The sequence below is a fragment of the Ostreococcus tauri genome (genome assembly GCF_000214015.3).
Source record: "Ostreococcus tauri WGS project CAID00000000 data, contig chromosome 02, whole genome shotgun sequence".
Classification (NCBI taxonomy): domain Eukaryota; kingdom Viridiplantae; phylum Chlorophyta; class Mamiellophyceae; order Mamiellales; family Bathycoccaceae; genus Ostreococcus; species Ostreococcus tauri.
The window spans coordinates 678,893-698,786 of record NC_014427.2 but is presented as its reverse complement, the minus strand read 5'-3'; the positions used below and the strand labels follow the sequence as shown (position 1 = coordinate 698,786).

General features: G+C 60.6%; 14 protein-coding genes across 14 annotated transcripts; 5 read left to right on the top strand and 9 right to left on the bottom strand.

The window, feature by feature from the left end:
• Positions 1–26: 26 nt before the first annotated feature.
• OT_ostta02g03590 (unnamed product) lies at positions 27–527 on the top strand (the record flags this gene model as incomplete). Its single annotated transcript, XM_022985120.1, has 1 exon — positions 27–527. One exon carries the CDS (start codon positions 27–29, stop codon positions 525–527), a length of 501 nt encoding a protein of 166 aa, XP_022840806.1.
• Positions 528–721: 194 nt separating this feature from the next.
• OT_ostta02g03580 (unnamed product) lies at positions 722–1,429 on the top strand (the record flags this gene model as incomplete). Its single annotated transcript, XM_003075151.2, has 1 exon — positions 722–1,429. One exon carries the CDS (start codon positions 722–724, stop codon positions 1,427–1,429), a length of 708 nt encoding a protein of 235 aa, XP_003075199.2.
• Positions 1,430–1,492: 63 nt separating this feature from the next.
• Positions 1,493–2,752, bottom strand: OT_ostta02g03570 (Prenyltransferase/squalene oxidase; the record flags this gene model as incomplete). The annotated part of the gene is made up of 1 exon (XM_003075150.1): positions 1,493–2,752. The coding sequence occupies one exon, from the start codon at positions 2,750–2,752 to the stop codon at positions 1,493–1,495; it is 1,260 nt and encodes a 419-aa protein (XP_003075198.1).
• A 129-nt stretch (positions 2,753–2,881) lies between these two features.
• Positions 2,882–3,826, bottom strand: OT_ostta02g03560 (Mitochondrial substrate/solute carrier; the record flags this gene model as incomplete). The annotated part of the gene is made up of 1 exon (XM_022985119.1): positions 2,882–3,826. One exon carries the CDS (start codon positions 3,824–3,826, stop codon positions 2,882–2,884), a length of 945 nt encoding a protein of 314 aa, XP_022840805.1.
• A 190-nt stretch (positions 3,827–4,016) lies between these two features.
• OT_ostta02g03550 (ATP-NAD kinase, PpnK-type, all-beta) lies at positions 4,017–5,558 on the bottom strand (the record flags this gene model as incomplete). The annotated part of the gene is made up of 1 exon (XM_003075149.2): positions 4,017–5,558. The coding sequence occupies one exon, from the start codon at positions 5,556–5,558 to the stop codon at positions 4,017–4,019; it is 1,542 nt and encodes a 513-aa protein (XP_003075197.2).
• Positions 5,559–5,701: 143 nt separating this feature from the next.
• On the bottom strand, positions 5,702–6,055 carry OT_ostta02g03540 (DNA-binding TFAR19-related protein; the record flags this gene model as incomplete). Its single annotated transcript, XM_022985118.1, has 1 exon — positions 5,702–6,055. The coding sequence occupies one exon, from the start codon at positions 6,053–6,055 to the stop codon at positions 5,702–5,704; it is 354 nt and encodes a 117-aa protein (XP_022840804.1).
• Positions 6,056–6,327: 272 nt separating this feature from the next.
• Positions 6,328–6,918, top strand: OT_ostta02g03530 (unnamed product; the record flags this gene model as incomplete). Its single annotated transcript, XM_022985117.1, has 2 exons — positions 6,328–6,350; positions 6,540–6,918. The coding sequence occupies 2 exons, from the start codon at positions 6,328–6,330 to the stop codon at positions 6,916–6,918; spliced, it is 402 nt and encodes a 133-aa protein (XP_022840803.1).
• Positions 6,919–6,959: 41 nt separating this feature from the next.
• On the bottom strand, positions 6,960–8,843 carry OT_ostta02g03520 (Tetratricopeptide repeat-containing domain; the record flags this gene model as incomplete). Its single annotated transcript, XM_003083365.2, has 1 exon — positions 6,960–8,843. The coding sequence occupies one exon, from the start codon at positions 8,841–8,843 to the stop codon at positions 6,960–6,962; it is 1,884 nt and encodes a 627-aa protein (XP_003083413.2).
• Positions 8,844–9,242: 399 nt separating this feature from the next.
• Positions 9,243–9,764, top strand: OT_ostta02g03510 (unnamed product; the record flags this gene model as incomplete). Its single annotated transcript, XM_022985116.1, has 1 exon — positions 9,243–9,764. The coding sequence occupies one exon, from the start codon at positions 9,243–9,245 to the stop codon at positions 9,762–9,764; it is 522 nt and encodes a 173-aa protein (XP_022840802.1).
• Positions 9,765–9,819: 55 nt separating this feature from the next.
• OT_ostta02g03500 (Translation elongation/initiation factor/Ribosomal, beta-barrel) lies at positions 9,820–10,950 on the bottom strand (the record flags this gene model as incomplete). Its single annotated transcript, XM_022985115.1, has 1 exon — positions 9,820–10,950. One exon carries the CDS (start codon positions 10,948–10,950, stop codon positions 9,820–9,822), a length of 1,131 nt encoding a protein of 376 aa, XP_022840801.1.
• A 344-nt stretch (positions 10,951–11,294) lies between these two features.
• OT_ostta02g03490 (Armadillo-type fold) lies at positions 11,295–14,925 on the top strand (the record flags this gene model as incomplete). The annotated part of the gene is made up of 2 exons (XM_022985114.1): positions 11,295–11,384; positions 11,827–14,925. The coding sequence occupies 2 exons, from the start codon at positions 11,295–11,297 to the stop codon at positions 14,923–14,925; spliced, it is 3,189 nt and encodes a 1,062-aa protein (XP_022840800.1).
• A 35-nt stretch (positions 14,926–14,960) lies between these two features.
• On the bottom strand, positions 14,961–16,202 carry OT_ostta02g03480 (tRNA 2-selenouridine synthase; the record flags this gene model as incomplete). The annotated part of the gene is made up of 1 exon (XM_003075142.1): positions 14,961–16,202. The coding sequence occupies one exon, from the start codon at positions 16,200–16,202 to the stop codon at positions 14,961–14,963; it is 1,242 nt and encodes a 413-aa protein (XP_003075190.1).
• Positions 16,203–16,410: 208 nt separating this feature from the next.
• OT_ostta02g03470 (Anaphase-promoting complex subunit 4 long domain) lies at positions 16,411–18,585 on the bottom strand (the record flags this gene model as incomplete). The annotated part of the gene is made up of 1 exon (XM_003075141.1): positions 16,411–18,585. The coding sequence occupies one exon, from the start codon at positions 18,583–18,585 to the stop codon at positions 16,411–16,413; it is 2,175 nt and encodes a 724-aa protein (XP_003075189.1).
• A 170-nt stretch (positions 18,586–18,755) lies between these two features.
• Positions 18,756–19,894, bottom strand: OT_ostta02g03465 (hypothetical protein; the record flags this gene model as incomplete). Its single annotated transcript, XM_003075140.2, has 1 exon — positions 18,756–19,894. A coding segment is annotated over one exon (1,139 nt), but the record flags the coding sequence as incomplete, so codon positions are not given.

Here is a 19,894-nt window from a genome sequence, read left to right as displayed (position 1 = left end):
TCGTCCGCGACGACGTGACGCTTGCGATGCCGCCGAAACAGGCGAAGACGACGGCGACGAAGACGAAGGTGACGAAGAAGGCGACGGCGACGAAGAAGACGACGGCGACGAAGAAGAAGAAGGCGACGAAGAAGAAGAAACCGGCGGCGAAGAAAAAGCAGGCGGCGAAAGAGGTTGAGAGCAAGTACGATTTGCTGGGACAGAAGCGCGACGCGCCGGACGAGAGTGATCCGCTGCGGAAATTCTACACGTCCCTGCGCACGCAGAACCCGAAGAGCACGATGGCGGAGATTTGGTTGATGGAGCACGGGTTGCTCGGGAGTCCAGAGGCGCAGCGAGACGCGTACGCGCGCATGTTGAAGTCCAAGGGTAAGACGGTTCCCAAGCTTGTTATCAAGAAGAAGAAAGTGGAGGTGAAGGAAGAGGTGAAGAGTGAGCGGGAGGAGGCGAAGGAGGAGACCAAGGTGGAGACGAAGGAGGTGTCTGCGCCGAAACCGATGGTTTTGGTTGACGACGACAGCGACTGATAGAACGTCGCCGACCGCGACGATCGCACGACTTCTCGGCGCGTTGAGTGAATAATACGTTGAAACGCACACGATCACACGCGTCGTGTCACGCCCTTTGAGCCCTTGTGATTGCTCGCCGCCGCGCTCGCTTCGAGTCTTCATAAATAGCCTCCATCTAGCCCACCCAGGGCCACCCCCGGGCGTCGCTCGCGATGCCGCGCTCGGCAACGTACGAGACCGTTTATCCAATCACCGCCGAGCAGTACTACGACCTCATGCTCTCCCGATCGTTCCAGCGCGATGTGCACGTCCACGGCTTGCGCATGTCCCGCTGGGAAGCTGAGGACGTGCACGACGGCTCGCGGTCGTGCTCGAGGACGGTGTACAGCGAGCCGCGATTGAACCTCCCGAAATGGCTCGCGCGGGTCGCTCGGAAGTCGCAGGCGTACACCGAGTACTCGAGATTCGACCGGGAGGCGCTGCGGCGGACGACGCGGGTGGTGCCGAAATACGCAGCGAACATGATGGAGATGAGCGTGGAGGAGCGATACGTCGACCAAGCGACGACGCCGAGAGGCGAGCGATTGTGCGTGGTATACTCCACCGTACGGGTCAGAGCGAAGGCGCGTTTATTCAGGAATATGTTTGAAAAGTGGTTGTTGGAGCAAAGCGCGCTAAAGGTTGGGCAGCGTGACGGGTACGTATTGAACGCGTTGAAAGAGCGCAGTTTAGCGGATTTGATGGGACAAGCGGACGAGGAGACGGACGGGGTCGTTGATGGCGAGGGGTTCGATACGAAGGATACGAAGGATCGTTGCGCGTTGGTTCGGACGGTTGTCGCGACGGCGTTCATCGCCGCGGCTCAGTTCTTCGCGCGAGAGCTCAAAGCGCGTGAGCGACGAAATAGCAATCGTCGATAGCGCATTTAGTTTTAGTAAATTCTAGGATAGCGGTACTATTCAAACTATTTGACGACGACTCATTCACGTCAGGGCGCGCATCCACGTCTCGTACTTGTGTTTGACCACGTTGACGAGAGGTTCGATCTCGACGAGCGCGTTGGACTCCGCGGGACCGACGACCTCGACGAGACCGCATCGACCGTGGTGCTGCGCAAGACTCAGTCCACTGAGGCAGTAGCACGTATGATAGTGATCGCGACCCGTTCCCGGTTTGTCTCGAAGACCACCAGCGCCGTTATCGCTCTGACAACAATCGAGAATCCATCCTTGCAACGCGCCACTCGAAAACGCCGCAGGTGTCGACGAAGATTCGAACGCGCCCGATGTGAACATGGTCGCCGCACACGCTCCTAATACGCGCGCCTCGAGCCCAAGATCGTCCGAACCCACGACGGTACGACCACCGACAGTCATTTTACTTCTCTCCATGAATTGCAACAGCATCACGTCGTTCGCTCGACGCAATAGCGGAAAACATCCGCCCTGCCAAAACGAGTAGCAACCGTCGACAAGCTTATTAGTTCGACCGCTGAACCCACCCTCGATCTCACCTTGCCTGTTCACGAGCCAACGCTCGAGGTTCTCCAAATCTAACGTCCCAAAATCGCCCGCAAGCGCGCACGCGGCGAGTCCGCAATACGTGTATCCGCCGTGCGCCTCACCTCCAGGTTCTCCCCCGATCCCACCTTCGTACGTCTGACACCTCGACACGTACGCCCCCACGCCACTTCGCACGTCATTATCCAGGCATCCGCACATATGCGCTGACGCCATCGCGGCATAACATCCGCGCGCGTCTGCCTCGCCGCCCTCGTGCACGCGAAACCCGCCCGTTTCTTTCTCCTTCAACGACATCAAAAAACGCTTCACGTCCGCTCGAGCGATCACTTCTCGCGCATCATCTCCGCCGATCGTGACCAGTGCCGCCGTCGCCGCGTACGTCGTCGCCAGATGTCCCATCTGTCCCGGTCCGCCGCCGAAACCGCCGCGCCGCGCGTCGACGCACGCGTCCAGAAACCCAACCACCCGCGTCCGGACCTCATCGTCGAGCACCCTTCCGAGCACGGCGAGACCGTGCACGCACCAGTACGCCATCCAAGCTCGCGAGGCATCGAGCGAGACGAAGACTTGTGGGAGCGCGCCCAGTCCGCCGCGCAGGTACTCTGCGTGCGCATCGCCTCTGAGCGGTTCGGCCGAGCCGTTTCGCGCGAACGCGTCGCGGTGTAGCTCGCGCGCGGTCGCTGCGAGATCTTCGATCGCACTCGCGGAGGTCGACGGCATCTTCAGCGCGGTGAAGCGTCGGAGAGTGACGTCGAGGCGTTCGTCCCGTATTCTGTTGGCGACGCGTCGCCAATAACAATGCTCGTTATTTCAACGAAAGAAGGAATGAAAACAATACGTGGGATTCGCTCAGAGCGGTTCGAGGAGGGCTTTGATCCGCTCGACGCTGACAAAGCGCACGACGTTGAGCGGGACCTGACGCGCGGTGGTCGGGACGAGACCTTTGTAGACGGCGGAGAAGCCCTCGCGCTGGATCGTCTTCGCGATGCAATCGAGCGTGCCGTTGTACGGCATCTTACCATTTTTATCCGCCTTCATGCTCATCAATCGCGATTTCGCGAGGTCTATGGGATTGGACGTGAGGGCGGCGACGACGCCCGCAGCGAAGGATGCGCCCGTCTGCGCCGCCAACCCGTCCCGCAGAGGCGTGTGTTCCAAGATGTAGTGCTTCGCCTGATCATACACCGCCATCTGACTCGCCGTGACGATCATCGCTCGATTCACCGTGGGCGCGCACCCGCGCCAGAGCGCGAAGACGCCCTCCTCCCTGACCACTCGCGCCAACGCGTCGCCGCCGTGCCTATAGTTCCTCCTCAACTCGGGCGGCAATCGCCCGTCCGCCTGCATGCGAACCATGGCCAAATCCGCGGGATTACCAACCGCTGCCCCGATCGCCCCGGCTCCGATCCCGCACGCCGTCATCTTCCAAAACGGCAACTTCCCATCGCTATCCTCCGCCGTCCGCGCCGCCGCCTTGAGCGCGTCGTACGACCCGAACTTTGTCCCGATGAACGTCGCCTGTCGCATCAACGACGCCGTGAGCCCTTTGTACAACGCCAGCACCCCCTCACGCTTCACGATGTGTCCGAAAGTGCGAATCATCCCGGGGCACCGGGTGTTCGACGCGACGCTCGCCGCGTCCGCGACGTCGCCTCTGAGCTGCATCCTCACCTTGACCAAGTCTATCGGGTGCGTCACCGCGCCGCTCGCCATGGCGCCGAGCGAACCGGAGGCGAACCCTTTCCACGGGTGCGGACCGCTCGGTTGGACCTGTCCGGTGGCGTTCGTCGCCATCGCACGCGGCGACGGCGGCGAGGCGGAGAGTGAGGGATAGCGCGGGACGGCGACGGGAGACGCGCGCGGTGGCGAAGAGGCGAAGACGTGGTGTTCGTATGGATGGATGGTGTTACAGATACGACGAAAACAGTGGGTGCGCGGGTCGTCACGTCGTCTCGGTCGTTTACGTTCGCGCGCGAGGAGTGCGTCATTGAGGCGACGCCGACAGTTCGTGCGGCTTCTGGTCGGCGCAGCGCGTGTTCCATCCGAGACTGTTCTTCACCGCGGCGAACCAGTCGGTGTTTTCGCCGTGCGCGCAGACGGTTGGGACGGGGTAAGCGGCGACGCGGCAGACGACGGAGTCGCCGCGTGCAAGCTCGGTTTGGGACTTGCCGTCGAACGCGACCCACGCGGTGTTTCTCGCCTTGGGCGGACAGGTGATGGTGACCACGACCGAGTCCGGGAGGACCACCGGTCGGAACGACAGTGTGTGCGGGCAAATCGGTGTCATTAGGAGCGCGGGGACTCCGGGGTGCACCATCGACCCCCCAGCCGCGAGGCTGTACGCGGTGGATCCCGTGGCGGTGGCGACGATGACGCCGTCCGCCGCAACCTTGGTGACCTTGTAACCATCGACAGCGATGTCGAGCTCGACCATCACCGGCTTCGGACCTCGGTCGATCAGGACTTCGTTCAGGACGTAGCGCCAAGGTGAGTGCTTGCCATCTACGGTGACGACCTTGGCGACGAGTCTGCTGCGCAGAGACAGAGTGAAGTCGCCGAGGCACACGTCGAGGAGCGTCTTCTCCATGTCCTCGACCCTATGCGAGGTCAAGAACCCAAGTGAGCCCATGGCGAACGGAACCACTGGGGGCATCGCCTTGGGGAAGTACTTGGTCGCCCACAGGATCGTGCCGTCACCGCCCAACACGACAACGAAATCGATGATCGAGTCGAGTCGAAATGTGTCATCCTTCTCGTCCCACGTCTTGCACGAGCACTGTAAATCTACCGCATCGTCCCACACCGCTCTTTCGAGCCAAGAAGTGATGCCTTGCCCCTCCAACGCCTTCACTGCCCGTCGCATCATCTTCGTCGCCGCTTCATCGTGAATCTTCTTAACCACCAGCGCGTTCCTCGGGGAGTCGAGCCAGGAAAACTTGCTGTGTGGAAGCCCCTTTTGTCGCGTTCGAATCCTCCGATCTCTCGGTTCCAGCACTTCCACGCCCTCGTCGTTCGCCAGGACGAGTTCGAACGCCGCCTTGGTCGCTCCGTCGCCGCTCTTCTTTCTCGCGCTCGCATCCGCGCCCTCGTACGACGCCAACGAATCAGACGACCCCATCACCGCCGTCGAGCTCTCGACCGCCCTAAACGTTTCACCCGCGCTCGTGAAATGCCCGTCGTCGTCCGCCGCCACGCCCGCATCGACGTCGTCTACGTCGCCGGCGTCTTCGTCGCCGTCCCGCACGTCTCGCACCACGAATCGATGCGTCTTCGTGCGAAACGCCGCCATCCGTCGTCGCTCGCTCGGTGATTGCTCCATGAGCGACTCGTGACTCGCGCTCCGTCGCGGGAAGGACGATTGCGAGCTTCCAGTCGCGCCGTTTCGTCGTAAGCTCGCGACTTCTCTCTTGAGCGATGCATTTTCACTTTCGAGTTTTTCTCGTCGTTCGTCTTCGAGCGCCAAGGTGCGCAGGCGCTCGGCGGCGTGCTCGAGAACCTTGGAGTCGAAGTCGTCGGTCGGGGACATCGAGGGCGCGCGTGCATCTAAGTGAGGAGTCTCTCGCTCGCGCGTCGCGTCGCTTTGAAACGTCACGAAATACGTAGGTTCAACTCAATTTCATCCTCGTCGCGCGCGCGATGATGATTTCAACGATGAAAACATTCGCGGTCTCAGTCTTCGTCGTCCTCGTCGAAGGCGTTTCGTCGACGGTCGAATGTTATGCTACCGACGCGTCCGCCGGTCGCGCCCGCCGCGCCCGTCGCGCTCGATTCCAACATCCCGATCAAAGCCTGTTCGCTCACCCGGTGCACTTTCCCGCTCTGCGCCGCGCGTAAGATGCTCTCCTCCAACGCCCGCGCCTTCTCCGGCTTCACGATCGCTATTCGACTCAACCGCTCGCGCGCCGCCGGTTCGAGCACGCTCGCCAGCGCCGTGCCGCGCCGCTCCTCCGCCTCTCTCGCCACCGCCTCGCGCTGCGCCGCGTCCTCGCCCGATCGCACGTTCCCATCCGCATCGAGCTCCATCGTCCGCCGAGCGCGTGCGCGAACGCGCTCGATTCACCGCGGTCGCGCGTCGGTCAAAGTCGGCGCGCCGCGCGCGACCGGATCTACCCGTCTCGCGACGCCGTCGCCCCGTCGTCGTCTCCTCGCGCTCGTCCTCGACGCGCGTCGACGCGATCGTTACCCTCGCCCGTCCTCGACGCGCGCGCGTCGATCGCGCGTCGCGTCCTGACGCGCGGCGCATCGAACGCGCCCCGCCACCGCCGCGCGCGGCACATCGCGCCGCGACGCGTTCGATGCCCCGCGACCGCGTCCACGGGTGCGTGACGCGCGCGCGACGGATGGATGTATTTTTTTGCCGCGCGTTTTCATCCTCGTAGACGCGCGCGCGGGCGCGGCGCGGGCGCGGACGCGATCGAGGTGGAGGCGAATCGTCCTTCGCGAGGGGAACGTGACGCGCGCAGAGGCGAACGATGGGCGCTCGACTGACGCGACGTGGACGACGCAGGGCGCGCGGGTCGGTGAACGAGGCGTCGGTTTCGTTCTTCGTCACCTCGCCCACCGCCGTGGTGGGTGGGACGAAGCGGTCGAGCGATGCGGCGGGATTTCCGCGACCGGGGGCGGAGCGCGGGCGAGGCGGCAAGCGCTCGAAAGGTGGGGACGAGACGACGCCGGGTGGGGCCCGCGTCGACGACGAGGGCGCGGGACGACGGGTAGCGGTGATCCCGAAGCCACGGGTGGGGGTGCTCGGATGCTTGACGAACGCCAAGGCGAACACAGCCGAGGCGGTTCGGAAGACGATTCCGGCGCCCAAAGCGATTCCGACGCCGAAAGCGATCGCGGTGAACACGGTTCTGGCGCCCGCTGTCGAGGAGAGCGAGCGATGATTTTGTAACACGATGATTCGATGTTGTTTAAAGCCGCGCGTTTACGACTTCACGACGATTTTGATGAATTCGTCGTCTCTGGCGTCGGCGTCGGCGAAGTCGTCGTCGAGCGCGTCGACGACGCGAGACCAGACGTCTCGGACGAAGGCGCGCTCGCGCTCGAGTCGGAAACCCGGTCGCTCTCCGACACCCAAAAAGTGCGCTCGCGGTGTCTCGCCGCTTTCGACGATGAAGTCGAGGTTCAGGAACAACGGAGCGCTGACGGCGGCGTACGCGTCGTATCGAGCGTCCTGGATGACGTTCCGCTCGTCCCGGACGGCGTCCCTGAAGGCGCGCATCACGATCTCAGCCTGGGCGATGATATCACTCGAAACGTCATCGATGCCCATGACGCGCGTGCACGCGTCTTTGACGTCGACCTCTCGCATCGTTGCGCTCGAGTCGCCACTCAGACCTCGATTCGTCATCTCTCGAGCATACATTTTGTCGTCGTACTCCGACGACGCCATGTCCGCAGTCTTGTCGTACGCGCTCGCCGCGGAGAGTATGCAAACGCTCTTTGCGATGAGAACGACATCATCGGCGGCAGCTTGATCTGGAACGAAGCACGCGCGCACGCGGACGGTGCACTTCCGTCCGAATTCATCCGTCGCGACTTCGCGAACGCGTCTCTGTGCGATGATCTCACCTCGCGTGCGCCTCGCCTTTCCGTCCGTGATTATCGCTTTGAAGTCTTTTAGAACGCCCACTCGATTGATTTTCTCCTCGACGACTCCGGGAAACTTCGCGTGCGCACCCTTGAGCACGACGACTTCGTCTAAGATTTCATCCGACTCGGTCAACGTTTCCAGAGAATCCGAGGTGAAGAGCGTCGGCGCGCGCACGAGACCGTCCACATCGCGATTAGCGATGATTTCGTACGCGCGAACTTTTGAATTGAGAATTTCGTGCCACTGCGGCCCAGCGCTTGCGGCGTTGAAAACCTCGAGAGACGCGAAGAATGAGTCGGCGCTCGAATCGTCTTCTCGACACGCGTCCCGCGCGTCTCTCCAAGTCTTCGCCCACATCGACGCGCCCTCATCGTCGGCGCAATCGTTCGCCAGCTTGCACAATGGATAAATCGCCATGACGCCGGCGCCCGCGTGGAGGGCTTGCGTGTACAGACTCGTCGGTTCGGCGGAGTATCCGGTGAGATGTAACGCGTGCGCGAGTGAGAACAGCAACAGAGGATGCTTTCCTGGTTTCGTGAATTTTGCCTCGGGCCCACCGAGCTTGGCGACGCGCATCAAATGAATCGCGCTCGAGATTGCGCCGAACTTGTTCACCGATAGTCGCGCCAGCGACACCCACGCGTCGGCGAAATCAAACGAGACGCCGACGCACTTGGCGTATTCCTCCTCGGCTCGATTGTACAGTCCCACGTCCTCGTACATCTGCCCCGCGAGTGCGTAGGCGAGAAAGCACCCAGGCGTGTGATCGTACGCCGCGGTGACGCGCTCGATCGCGCTCGCGACGTACCCGTGCGCTTGATACACCATCGCGAGCTGCAGAGACGCCTGATAAAAATCCGGCTCCAGAGCGAGCGCGCGTTCCATCTTTTCCGCGAACGCCATCGTCAATTCTCTCCCACGCGTCGTACCTTCGGGCGCCATCGCGAGCGTCTTCGCGTCTTCGATCAGCGCCTTCACCCTGGGATCGCGTTCACGCTCCTCCGCCTCGCTCTGCACGCGCGCCAGCTCCGCGTCCTTGCTCGCCTCATCCATCCCCGCGCGTCGATCCGACGCCGCATCCTTCTCGAGCTCGCGCTCGATCGCGTCCAGGTTCTCCACGCACGCGCGCGCGCGCTCGATCGCGTCCTCCGACCCCCCCTCGCGTCCCTCGATCGATCGCTCCAACGTCATCCGCATCGCTCGCGCCGCATCCATCACGCGCACCGGGTCCCCATCAAGCGCGTCTCGCGTCGCCCGTCGTCGCGTCGCCGCGTACCCCGATCGCTCGTGCGCGTACATTTATTTTTTCTCGCCCGCGTCGCGGCCGCGTCGCGGCGTCCCGTCGCCCGCGCGCGCGTCGACGCGGTCGCGTCGCGTGCGTTACGGTGGCTTTATAAAAAAAACGCCTCTAGGGTCAACGCCACATCCATGCGCGTGCTCGTCGGCGCCGCCGATTGCGCGCGCGCCGGCGTCGCCGTCGTCCTCGCCGGGTTCGGCGACGGGCGCGATGGGACGTTCGCGTCCGTGACGTCGATGCGGGACGTCGACGACGACGCGACGCGCGCGGGGGCGGGGGTGGAATCATCGAGAATGTCTTCTGAAGACATCTGTGCGATGGCGTCGACGCCGGACGTCGCGCTCATCGCGGTGAACGCGCGGTGCGACGGGAGCGATGGCGCGGCGTTGGTGTCGTACGCGGTGCTGGAGGCGATCGAATCGATCGAGGACGTGACGGAGGTGTGTTTTATATGCGCGACGCGGGACGAGGCGCTGGAGCTCGAGCGGAGAGACGAGGAAAGTTTTCTGGCGTACGAGGACGTGCGTAACGGCGCGCGGTGGTCGGACGATGTTGGGATCGTGAAACGACCGCTGGGAGAGCGTGGGGTGAACGGAGGGGACGGGGTGTTGGCGATCGCGCTCGCGGCTTTGGACGCGCGCGGGACGCGCGTGCGGGCGTTGTACGCGCCGGCGCACGCGCGGTGCTCGACGAGCGAGGCGCTGAGGGTGACGCACGGGTTAGGGCGCGCGGTTGAGAGAAGTGCTTTCGGTTTGGTCGGGTACGACGCGGCGGCGGTGGAACGTTTGGTGCCGGCATCGTCGGGGGATCGAGAGACGAACGAGTCGCTGTACACGTGAATCGCCGTGGTTGAAATAGAACAAAAAAAGAGCGAGTCGTTTCACACACACGTATCTACGATCTCGGCGGTGGCGGCGGTGGCGGCGGTGGCGGTGCGCGGTTCGCGCCGCCGTAGCCCTGCGGCATCATGATCACCGGTTGTCCCTGCGCGTCGTACGTCACCGGGACGTACATCGTCGGCGCGTTCTGGTTCGCCCCCGGCGCGCGACCCGGCGGCGGCGGTCGCGGCAAACCCTGCATCCCGAAGTACCCACCGCCGCCCATGACGGGTGGTGGCGGCGGTGGCGGCCCGTTCGACCCCCCGCTCCGTCCTCCGCGCGCGCTCGCCGATCGTTTCTTCGCCGGCTTTTTCCGCGCCGCCTTGGCCGCCGCCTCCTTCTCGTCGTCGCTGAACTCCTCGTCCTCCGCCACCTCCTCATCGTCCTTGCCGCTCGCGTCGTACCCCTTTTTATAAAGATTCTTCACGTTTGGAATCATCCTCGACCGTCCGACGACGACGAACACCTCGTCATCCACCTCGACCTCGGGAGGCGCCCGACCCGCGTCCTCCGCCGTCGGCAACCGCACCGAGTACAACGGCGAGCTCACCGGCCCAAAAACCTCCTCGATCGCCCCCAAACCTCGTCGATCCTTCAGACACAACACGCTCTCCTCGTCCAGGGTATCGCCGTCGCCATCACCCCCTCGTCGCCCCGGCGCGCTCGCGACGACGACGACGCGTCCCACCACGCTCGTCACCCGCCCGACGCTCCGAATCGCCTCTCCCGCATCAATATCCTCGATCACCACCACTTTTCGTGCCTCGAGCTCAATCTCATTCCTCGTTCTCGGCGGTTCCGCGTGCGCGGCGTCCGTGTGTTCATCCTCCGCGACGTTCGCGCCGTCCCGCACGCGCGTCAACCAACTCGGAAGTTCGCTCGCGTCGATCGAGTCGCAATCCGTCTCGCAATCCGTCTCGCGCCCCGTCTCGGCATCGCTCGACGTCCACGAGCTCGAATCGGAATCAAACGCAAACTCCGGCGCGCCGTCGTCGTCGTCGTCGTCGTCGTCGTCGTCATCAACATCAACATCATCATCATTCCGCCGTCGTCCCGCCCAAGACGCGCGATCGCCCATCGACGCCGCGTCCGCCCCCTCCAGCGCGTGCGTCGCGGCGACGAAGAGATCCATCGGCACCGTGGGCATCGCGCGCGCGCCCGCGGGTCCGCGTCCGGCGCGCGCGGTGACGGGCGCACCGATCGTTCGACCGAATCGACGCGTCCGCGCGTCGAAAGGTGTGTGATTCGAAAGGCGTCGATCGGTACATCTTTTAATCGACCGACGTCTCGCCCCTTTCGACGCGTGCGTCGATCGATCGATCGTTCGACCGAATCGACGCGTCCGCGCGTCGAAAGGTGTGTGACGCGAAAGGCGTCGATCGGGACATCTTTTCATCGACCGACGTCTCGCCCCTTTCGACGATCGATCGATCGATCGATCGACGCCCACGCGCGGACGCGTCGCGAGCCGTTGAACGCGACGCGCGCGCGATGGGGACGACGATCGAGGACGTCCTCGCGGGCGACGTCGAGGCGCTCGATCGATGCGTCGAACGGTTTTACGGGAGCGACCCGAGCGCGGTGCGTGCGTCGACGGTGGACGATAACGGGGGGACGGGGGCGATGACGCGGGATGCGTGGCGTCGATGGATGAATGAATGAATGAATGAATGGATGAACGCGCGGCGCGCGCGCGCGTGGTGGATGCGGAGTGGGCGAGCGAGGGATGGGGGGTGGGAGGATGATGGCGTCCACGCGCGTGGGGTCGGGAGCGGGGGTGGGCGCGAGGGGTGGACGACGGAGGACGGACGCGCGGGCGGAGGGCGAGATCGCGCGAAGGCGCGCGCGAAGGCGACGCGCGACGGAACGTCGTGCGCGGTCGCGCGCGCGCGGCCGAGGGCGCTGGAGGAGGGTTTGAGGTGGTGTGAAGCGATGCGTGGGGGGGTGAAGGTGATTTGGGCGTGGATGTGCGTGAATCTCGACAGACTCGGAGACTGACGACGTTGACCTCTCGCGAGCGCAGCGCGCCGAGGCGGAGCAAACGCTCCAGGCGCTTCAGGAGCACGAACAGACGTGGACCAAGGTGGATGCGATTTTAGAGACGTCGACAAACGCGAACACGAAATTTTTCGCACTTCAGGTTCTGGACGGCGTCATCAAGTACCGCTGGGGATTGCTGCCGAACGAACAGAGAGAGGGGATCAAAAACTTTGTGAGCAACTTGATCATCAAGCTGAGCGCGGACGAGGCGACGTTCCGAAGGGATCGGGCGTATATTAACAAGATTAATAACGTGTTGGTGCAGATTTTGAAGCACGACTGGCCGCATCGCTGGCAGAGCTTCATCCCGGATTTGGTCGGCGCGGCGAGGACGGGCGAGTCGCTGTGCGAAAACTGCATGAGCATTTTGAAGTTGTTGTCCGAGGAAGTATTCGATTTTAGCCGCGGTGAGATGACGCAAGACAAGATTAGGTCGTTGAAAACGTCGCTGAACAGCGAGTTCAAGATGATTCACGAGCTGTGCGAGTTCGTGTTGACGCACTCGCAAAAGCCAGAGTTGATAAAGACGACGCTGACGACGCTTAACGCGTTCTTGTCCTGGATTCCGCTCGGTTACATCTTTGAATCGACGCTCCTGGACACGTTGCTGGCGCTCGCACCGAATCCGGCGTATCGAAACATCGCTTTCCTCTGTCTCGCCGAGATCGGTGCCTTGAACGTCGAGGCCAAGTACGATGCGCACTTCATCAAGCTCTACACCACGGCCATCACGCACTTGGAGGGCATCTTACCACGTGGCGTCAACGTCGCGGAGGCGTACGCGAATGGCTCGGATGAAGAGCAGGCGTTCGTACAAAATCTTGGCATATTCTTGACGCAATTCTTTAAAGCGCATATCACGCTTTTGGAATCGAGCGGCGAGTTGCAGCAAAAGATGCTCGTCGGCATTGAGTATCTCTTGAACATTTCCTATGTGGAGGAACCGGAGGTTTTCAAGGTATGCCTCGATTACTGGCACTTCATGGTGTGCGACGTGTTCCAGTCCGACGGATCCAGTGGCGCGGACGCGGACTTCCGATTCGGGAACGAATTCGGCGTCGCAAACGCCGAGCGCGGCGCTAACCGCCGCGTGCTCTACTCGGCGCCATTCAGCAAGCTGCGTCTATTGATGATCTCCCGAATGGCCAAGCCCGAGGAAGTGCTCATCGTCGAAGATGAGAACGGTAACATCGTCCGAGAGACGCTTAAGGATAACGATGTGTTGGTTCAGTACAAAATTATGCGTGAAACGTTGATTTACCTCGCACACCTCGATCACAAGGACACCGAGACGCTTATGCTCGAGAAGCTTCACGCACAACTGAATGGGCGGGACTACACGTGGCACACCCTGAACACGCTCTGCTGGGCCATCGGTTCCATCAGTGGTTCGATGCAAGAGGATCAAGAGAATCGCTTCCTTGTCACTGCCATCCGCGATTTGCTCAACTTATGTGAAATCATGCGCATGAAGGATCATAAAGCCGTCATCGCGTCCAACATCATGTACGTCGTCGGACAGTACCCGCGCTTCTTACGATTGCACTGGAAATTTTTGAAGACTGTGGTAAACAAATTGTTTGAGTTCATGCACGAAACGCACCCGGGTGTCCAAGACATGGCTTGTGACACTTTTCTGAAAATCTCAATGAAGTGTAAGCGCAAGTTCGTGATTTTGCAAGTCGGTGAGAACGAGCCGTTTGTTGACGAACTCTTACGAGGTCTTTCGGACACCATCCGTGACTTGGAGCCGCATCAAGTACACTCTTTCTACGAATCCGTCGGGCACATGATTGGCAGCGAGTTGAATCCAGCGAAGAGAGAGGAATACGTTCAGCGATTGATGGCTCCGCCGAACATGCAGTGGCAGCAAATCATGACACAGGCGCGACAAAACTCTGAATGCTTGAAAAATCAGGATATCATCAAGAACATTCTGCACATCCTCAAGTCGAACACGCATTTGTGCATGTCCCTCGGACAGCCGTTCCAAAATCAAATGTCTGCCATTTATGCGGACGTGTTAAACGTCTACAAGTTGTACAGCGAACTCGTGAGCCAGAGCATCGCGCAGGGTGGTCCGTACGCGAGCAAGTCTTCCCTCGTCAAGCTGCTTCGTTCGGTCAAGCGTGAGGTGCTTAGGCTCATTGAAACGTTCGTTGAGCGTTGCGATGATCCGCATTTGGTCGCTCAGCAACTCGTGCCGCAGATGTATGACCCGATCCTCGGCGACTACGCGAGAAACATCCCGGATGCTAGGGACGCCGAGGTGCTGTCCCTCTTCGCGGCGATCATCAACAAGGTCGAGGGCGCGATGACGGACGAAATTCCAAAGATCTTCGATGCCGTGTTCGAGTGTACGCTCTCGATGATCACGAAGAATTTCGAAGACTTCCCCGATCATCGTTTGAAGTTCTTCTTGCTTCTTCGTTCAGTGACAAACCATTGCTTCCGTGCGCTCGTAGCCCTGAGCCCGGCGCACTTAAAACTCATCATCGACTCCATCATTTGGGCATTCCGTCACACGGAGCGCAACGTCGCGGACGAGGGTTTGAATTTGCTCTTAGAGATGATGAAGTATTTCCAGCTTTCGGAGTACTGCAACCAGTTCCATCAAAGCTTTTACCTGATGACGATGAGCGAAATTTTTGCCGTCATGACAGATGGTTTCCACAAACCGGGTTTCAAACTGCACGCGCTCATCCTACAAAATCTCTTTGCTATCAGCGAAAGCGATCAACTGAGCGCGCCTCTTTGGGACGTCGCCACGAAGGGAGCGTCCGCGTATCCTTCGAACGCCGCATTCGTGCAAGAACACTGCGCTCAGCTGTTGTGCACGTCGTTCCCGAACATGCCCCCGACGGAGGTCCAAACCTTAGTTCTCGGGATGTTCCAGTGCAAGAATGATTTGGCGGCGTTCAAATCGACACTTCGGGATTTCTTGGTTCAAACAAAACAATTTAGCAGCGTGGATTTCGCGGAAGAGGAGCAGAGCAGATTAGCCGCTCAGCGCCAGGCCAGACTTTCCGCAATCCCCGGGATGGTACAGAACGCCGCCGATATGGATGACGACGAGGAGTGATCCAATTGCAATCGAAAGAAAACAAGTAGCTTAAATTACACGCACAACCCGTTCGGATCGTAATCACGTAGCAACGCCGCCGCGGCGTCTGCGTACGTTGAGTCAGCTGTGTCGGGAAGGAACAAACGGGTCGAGTTTTCAGCCTCTTCCGGCCGAGACCGAACCGCCGCCGAGGCATACGCGGCGTCATAATGATTTTCTAAGATGTCCTGAACAAACTCATTCCATTCGCCTGCGTGAATCGACTTTTTCCACGCGTTCACGCGCTCGTGGCCGACACGCTTTACGAGCACGTCAACGCACTCGAGCAAACGATCCGTTTCCGTCGTCTCAAAGTGTTTGTAACCCGCTCGTATCCACTTCACCCGCTCGGACATCGGAATTTCTAGCTGCGTCACCTTGGCCCGACGCATTGCGCCCCACATCGTGCTCGGTACTTGCACTCTGCCGATCATTGAGCTCTCACCTTCGACGAAAACCGGACGAGACGGATCGAACTTCCTCGCCTTGCCCGCAATTCTCGAATCGAACAGCTTCTGACTCGGCTGCTCGCGCGTACCTGGCTCCTCGCCCAAGACCGACCCTCGATGGTTCGCCATCACCTCTAAATCGATCACCTGCGCCCCCGCAGTCTCGAGAGCGTCCAACAACTTACCCTTAGCGCACCCCGTCTTTCCGGCTATGATGTGATACGAAAATCTGTCCATTCCTCTCAAATACTCCAACACCCCGGCGCGATAGCGCTTGTACCCACCGGGCGCCCAGTAAACCTCGAATCCGATCCTGCTCAGCACGTGCGCCAGACTCAGCGATCGATCGCCCCCTCGAAAGCAGTACACCAATATCTTCGTTCCCTTTTCGCAGCCGGCAAAGTTCTCCCTTATGATGCCTCCCAAATTCTCCGACACCAGCGCCGCTCCGAGCTTCTTCGCCTCGAACGGGTCAATCTGAACGTACATCGTCCCCACCTCGGCTCGCTGCTCATCGCTCAGAACGGGCGTGGATATCGATCCTGGAACGTGGTCGTCGGCGTACTCGCTTGGCGACCGCGCGTCACACACGAAGTCGTACGCCGATGCGTCGAACGCGTCGTCGTCCAGGACCACCTTTCGTATGCGAGGTCCCAAGTCGAGAAATTCCTCCGGGTACGCTCCGAGCGCGAGCGAGCGACGGGTAACGCGCGCGCGGGCGCGAGAGACTTTCTTCACAGGTTTTGGCTGTGGCGGCGGCGCCGACGACGGGCGCGTGGACGCGCGCGCGCGCGCGGTGGCGTCCATGATGACACCTCGGTCAGTGTGCGTTCACGTCGTCTCGCGAAGAGCGAGGGAATCACGCCGTTCGGCGACGTGTGCGGAGTTTTGGGCACATGCCAAAACGCCTTCGAGCTCGGGACGGTTAGCTGCATCTTCTATCAGTTCTTACATCATCGTCAGGCGCGTCAGGCGCGTCGACGTTTGAGTTCCGAATAGTCTCACGACGGGAGAATTATGCGTCGTTGTCGTCATGGTCGTCATCGCAGTCGTCGTCATCGTCGTCCTCGAGGTCGTACACTTGTAGGCGAGTCGGGGTGACTAGCACCGCGCAGAGGCCTCTATTTACGGATACCGCCAGAGGTGCGAACGGTTCGACGCATGGGAGCGCACGCTCGCGACTGGATATAGAGTTAATGTCCACGTTCGTGCCATCGCGCGGAATCCCATCCAGGGCGTCTTCTTCGAGAAGGACGAGTCGAGCCTTTACGCCGGCGGCGGAATCCTTGGGCTTGAGTAGGAGCACGATCGAGCCGCCCTTGTACGCGCAAACGTGTACGACCAACTCATTCGGAGTCGTCAACGTCGCAGATCGAATGCAACTTCCATCGAAAGCACGATAGAGGTGAACGCGATCCCGCAGGTCATCCACGTGAAAGCTATCTCGATGCGCTCCGACTGTTTGAGCGTTCGAGAAAATAGACAACATGGCGCCATCGGTCACGTCACCCGCGTGCATCCAGACGCACTTTTCGCTCACCAACGCGCACGGTGCACTTATGATGTCGTTCGCGTACTCGATGATGTAATCGAGCATCTCTCGGAGAGGCACCACCTCGGACATGCTCACATCTGACATGTAGCTGACGGCTTCTGTACGAGACTGCGAGGCTCGTAAGAATTCAAGTGAGCTCTTCAGAACGTGATCTGTTCGTGGAGCGAGCGCATGGTCCAGATAGTCCATCGACATGCCACGCTTATCTTCGAACGCCACGTCCAAAAACTTGCGAGCCAAATCTAATCGTGGTGCAGGGAGTTGCGCTCCGTGCCCGTCGCCGCCATCCGCGATGATTTGGGAACGAATGATGCACACGAAGAACGCGCGAAGCTGCATCGCTCGATCCGTAATCAGGCGTGTGACATCGACGACGACAAACGCGAGTCGTTCGCACATCTTCATCAAGTCGTCGACCTTCGACTCGCTGATCCCAATCCCTTCTGAACCAAACGCGAGTCGAGCCAAGCCGCGAATGGATCTTAATTGTAACATGATACCGTCGATCAACGGGGACAAGGTCGCGATGAGACCATCGTGCGCGTTCGTGAGCGCCGTATCACATTCTTTTGCCATACGCTTCACCAATCCAGACTTGAAATTTGTCATGAAGAAGTGCTCCAAGGCCTCGTCGAACGTCTCGCACATCAACACCTGTGCGAGCCGCTCTTTCAGTTCACCACGGGCGTCCATGGACGACGAGCCCATTTCGATCATGTCCAGTGACTGCGTGAACTCGTTGAATTTCGCGCAAAACGGCTTGCGATACCCCGACGAATACTTCGACGCGGCTCGATCAAGGATGGTTTTCGCCTCTTCTAACATCGTCGTCACGTGCGACGCGTGTGTTGCCATCAAATACACCTCCCGTGCATGCGTCGCGACGTACGAAGCATCTAATCGCGTGAACGACACCGATCCACTCGAACCATCGCGCATCACCGCGTCCACGAACCCGAGATCATCCCTCACCGCAAGTCCCACCGCGCTTCTGCTCCCGCTCGCTGCGCGCCACGTCCCTGTTCGAAACATCCCGAACACGTCCATCGCCAGCGTCCCGTCTTCGCGTGCTAAAACAATCGTGCTCAACTTCCCGGTGTTTTCGAAGTAATCGACCAGGCATCCAACTTCGCCGCTCTCCGCTTTGGATCCGCTCTGCACGCCACCGCCGTCCGACCTGCCTTCACGCGTCGCCAGTCCACCACGCACTCCACCCATCGATCCATCGAGCACCGCTCGCGAAGTCTCCGCCCACACCATCGCCGTGATTCCTTTTCCATCACGGTCACCCGAATCGCCCACATTCATCGTCTCGTCGATTCCTACCGCTCGCTCGCTTCGTCCTCTTCGTCTCAACTCCCGTCCGTCCTCCGTCGCGTGGATCGTCACGACGCCTCGTCCGTATCCGATCGCGAGCACCTTCCCATCGCCGCGAAACGCCGCGCAGAGTGGTTCGCCCAACTCGCGATCGAGCGCACACGTCCAGAGTTTCGCCCAATCCAAACGATGAGCGAAGAGCGTTCCGGTCGCGCGGTCAGCGATGACGACGACGTCCATCGCGGGCGATAGGGCTATGATGGATGGGTGAGCGCTCACTCTCGCGTCTCGCGCGAGGGCGAACGCGCGCGCGCGCATCGTGGGCGTGCGCAACGGTATGTGGCGCAACGCGCGCAGAGGTGCGAGCGACAGCCACGTTTGAATCGAGCGCGTCAGGTGTCGAGCAATCACGGACGAAGAAGAGCGGTGCGTCGGCGTCGCGCGTGTTCTGTTTATTTTACAGTACGATATCGATATCGAGATCGGGATCAGAGCGCGTTCATACTCGTCGCGGGTTTGTGTGAACGCCAGAGGAAATCAAAGCTTGGCTCGATGACGGGCCGAAGAATGCGAACCACCGGTCCGAGCATCAAGACGTTGCCCACGATGAGCGGAAGGAACAAACCGAATACCGGGAGGTAGAAGCTCAGTGGGGCGGCGGCCCAGACCTCGTTGATGAAGCGGTAAAAGCCGTGGATGAGGAGGAGGTGCACGAGGTAGCAGTACAGCGTGCGAGAGCCCATGACGGTGAAGCACATGGTGTCGCTCGGAACGAGCGCCAAGAACGCAAAGGACGCCACGCCGGTGAAGAAGTAAAGGAATACGCGCTCGCCGAACCCTTTGAACATGGACATCACGGACGTCGAGTCGTACGGCGACGTGGACCATATGGCGCGCTCTGCTGTGTCGAAGCACTTGTCGAAATAGTTGAGCGTCAAGTAAATTCCGGCGTAGGACGAAACCATAATGATCAGCCCAATGACGACGCGCTTACCGTATTCAGTTCTATGCAGTCGCTTTAAGTGATCGGGCCTGATCACGCACAGACCAAAGAAGAAGTACACCGCGTACACAAAGAGGCGCTGCCAATCGAATATCGCCGCGCCGTTCTTCCCAGACGGCGTCTCCGTAAAACCGACGAAGAGCCCCATGAAGAGCGACAGACCCAAAATCACCCGATTTTTCAGCGCGCCCAAGACTAAGACGCTCATCCGCCACAGCGTGAGCGCGAACAAATACCACATCACCCCGATCGGTCCCCACCACTGCACCGGCGTCACGTCATAATAATTTATCACCAAGTACAGCGTCTGCCACATCGTGTACGTGCCCAACAGCATCGCCGTGGAAGATCGCACGCGCACCAACAAATTCGCCGCGCTCGCCTCGTCCTCCCTCGCCGCGTTGAGCCAACTCCTAGACAGATACCCGCTCACGCACGTGAACACGGGCATGCCAATCACGTTGAGCAACAAGTAAAACGCCCGCGCGTGCACGTTGGAGAACCTATTCGTCGCGTCCATCTCGCACCACCCTCTATTCTCGTGCTTATCCAGCGCCTTTAAGAAGTCCTGCAAAGAGTGATTCCACACCACGACGAGCATCGCGAGGTACTTCACGTTGTCCA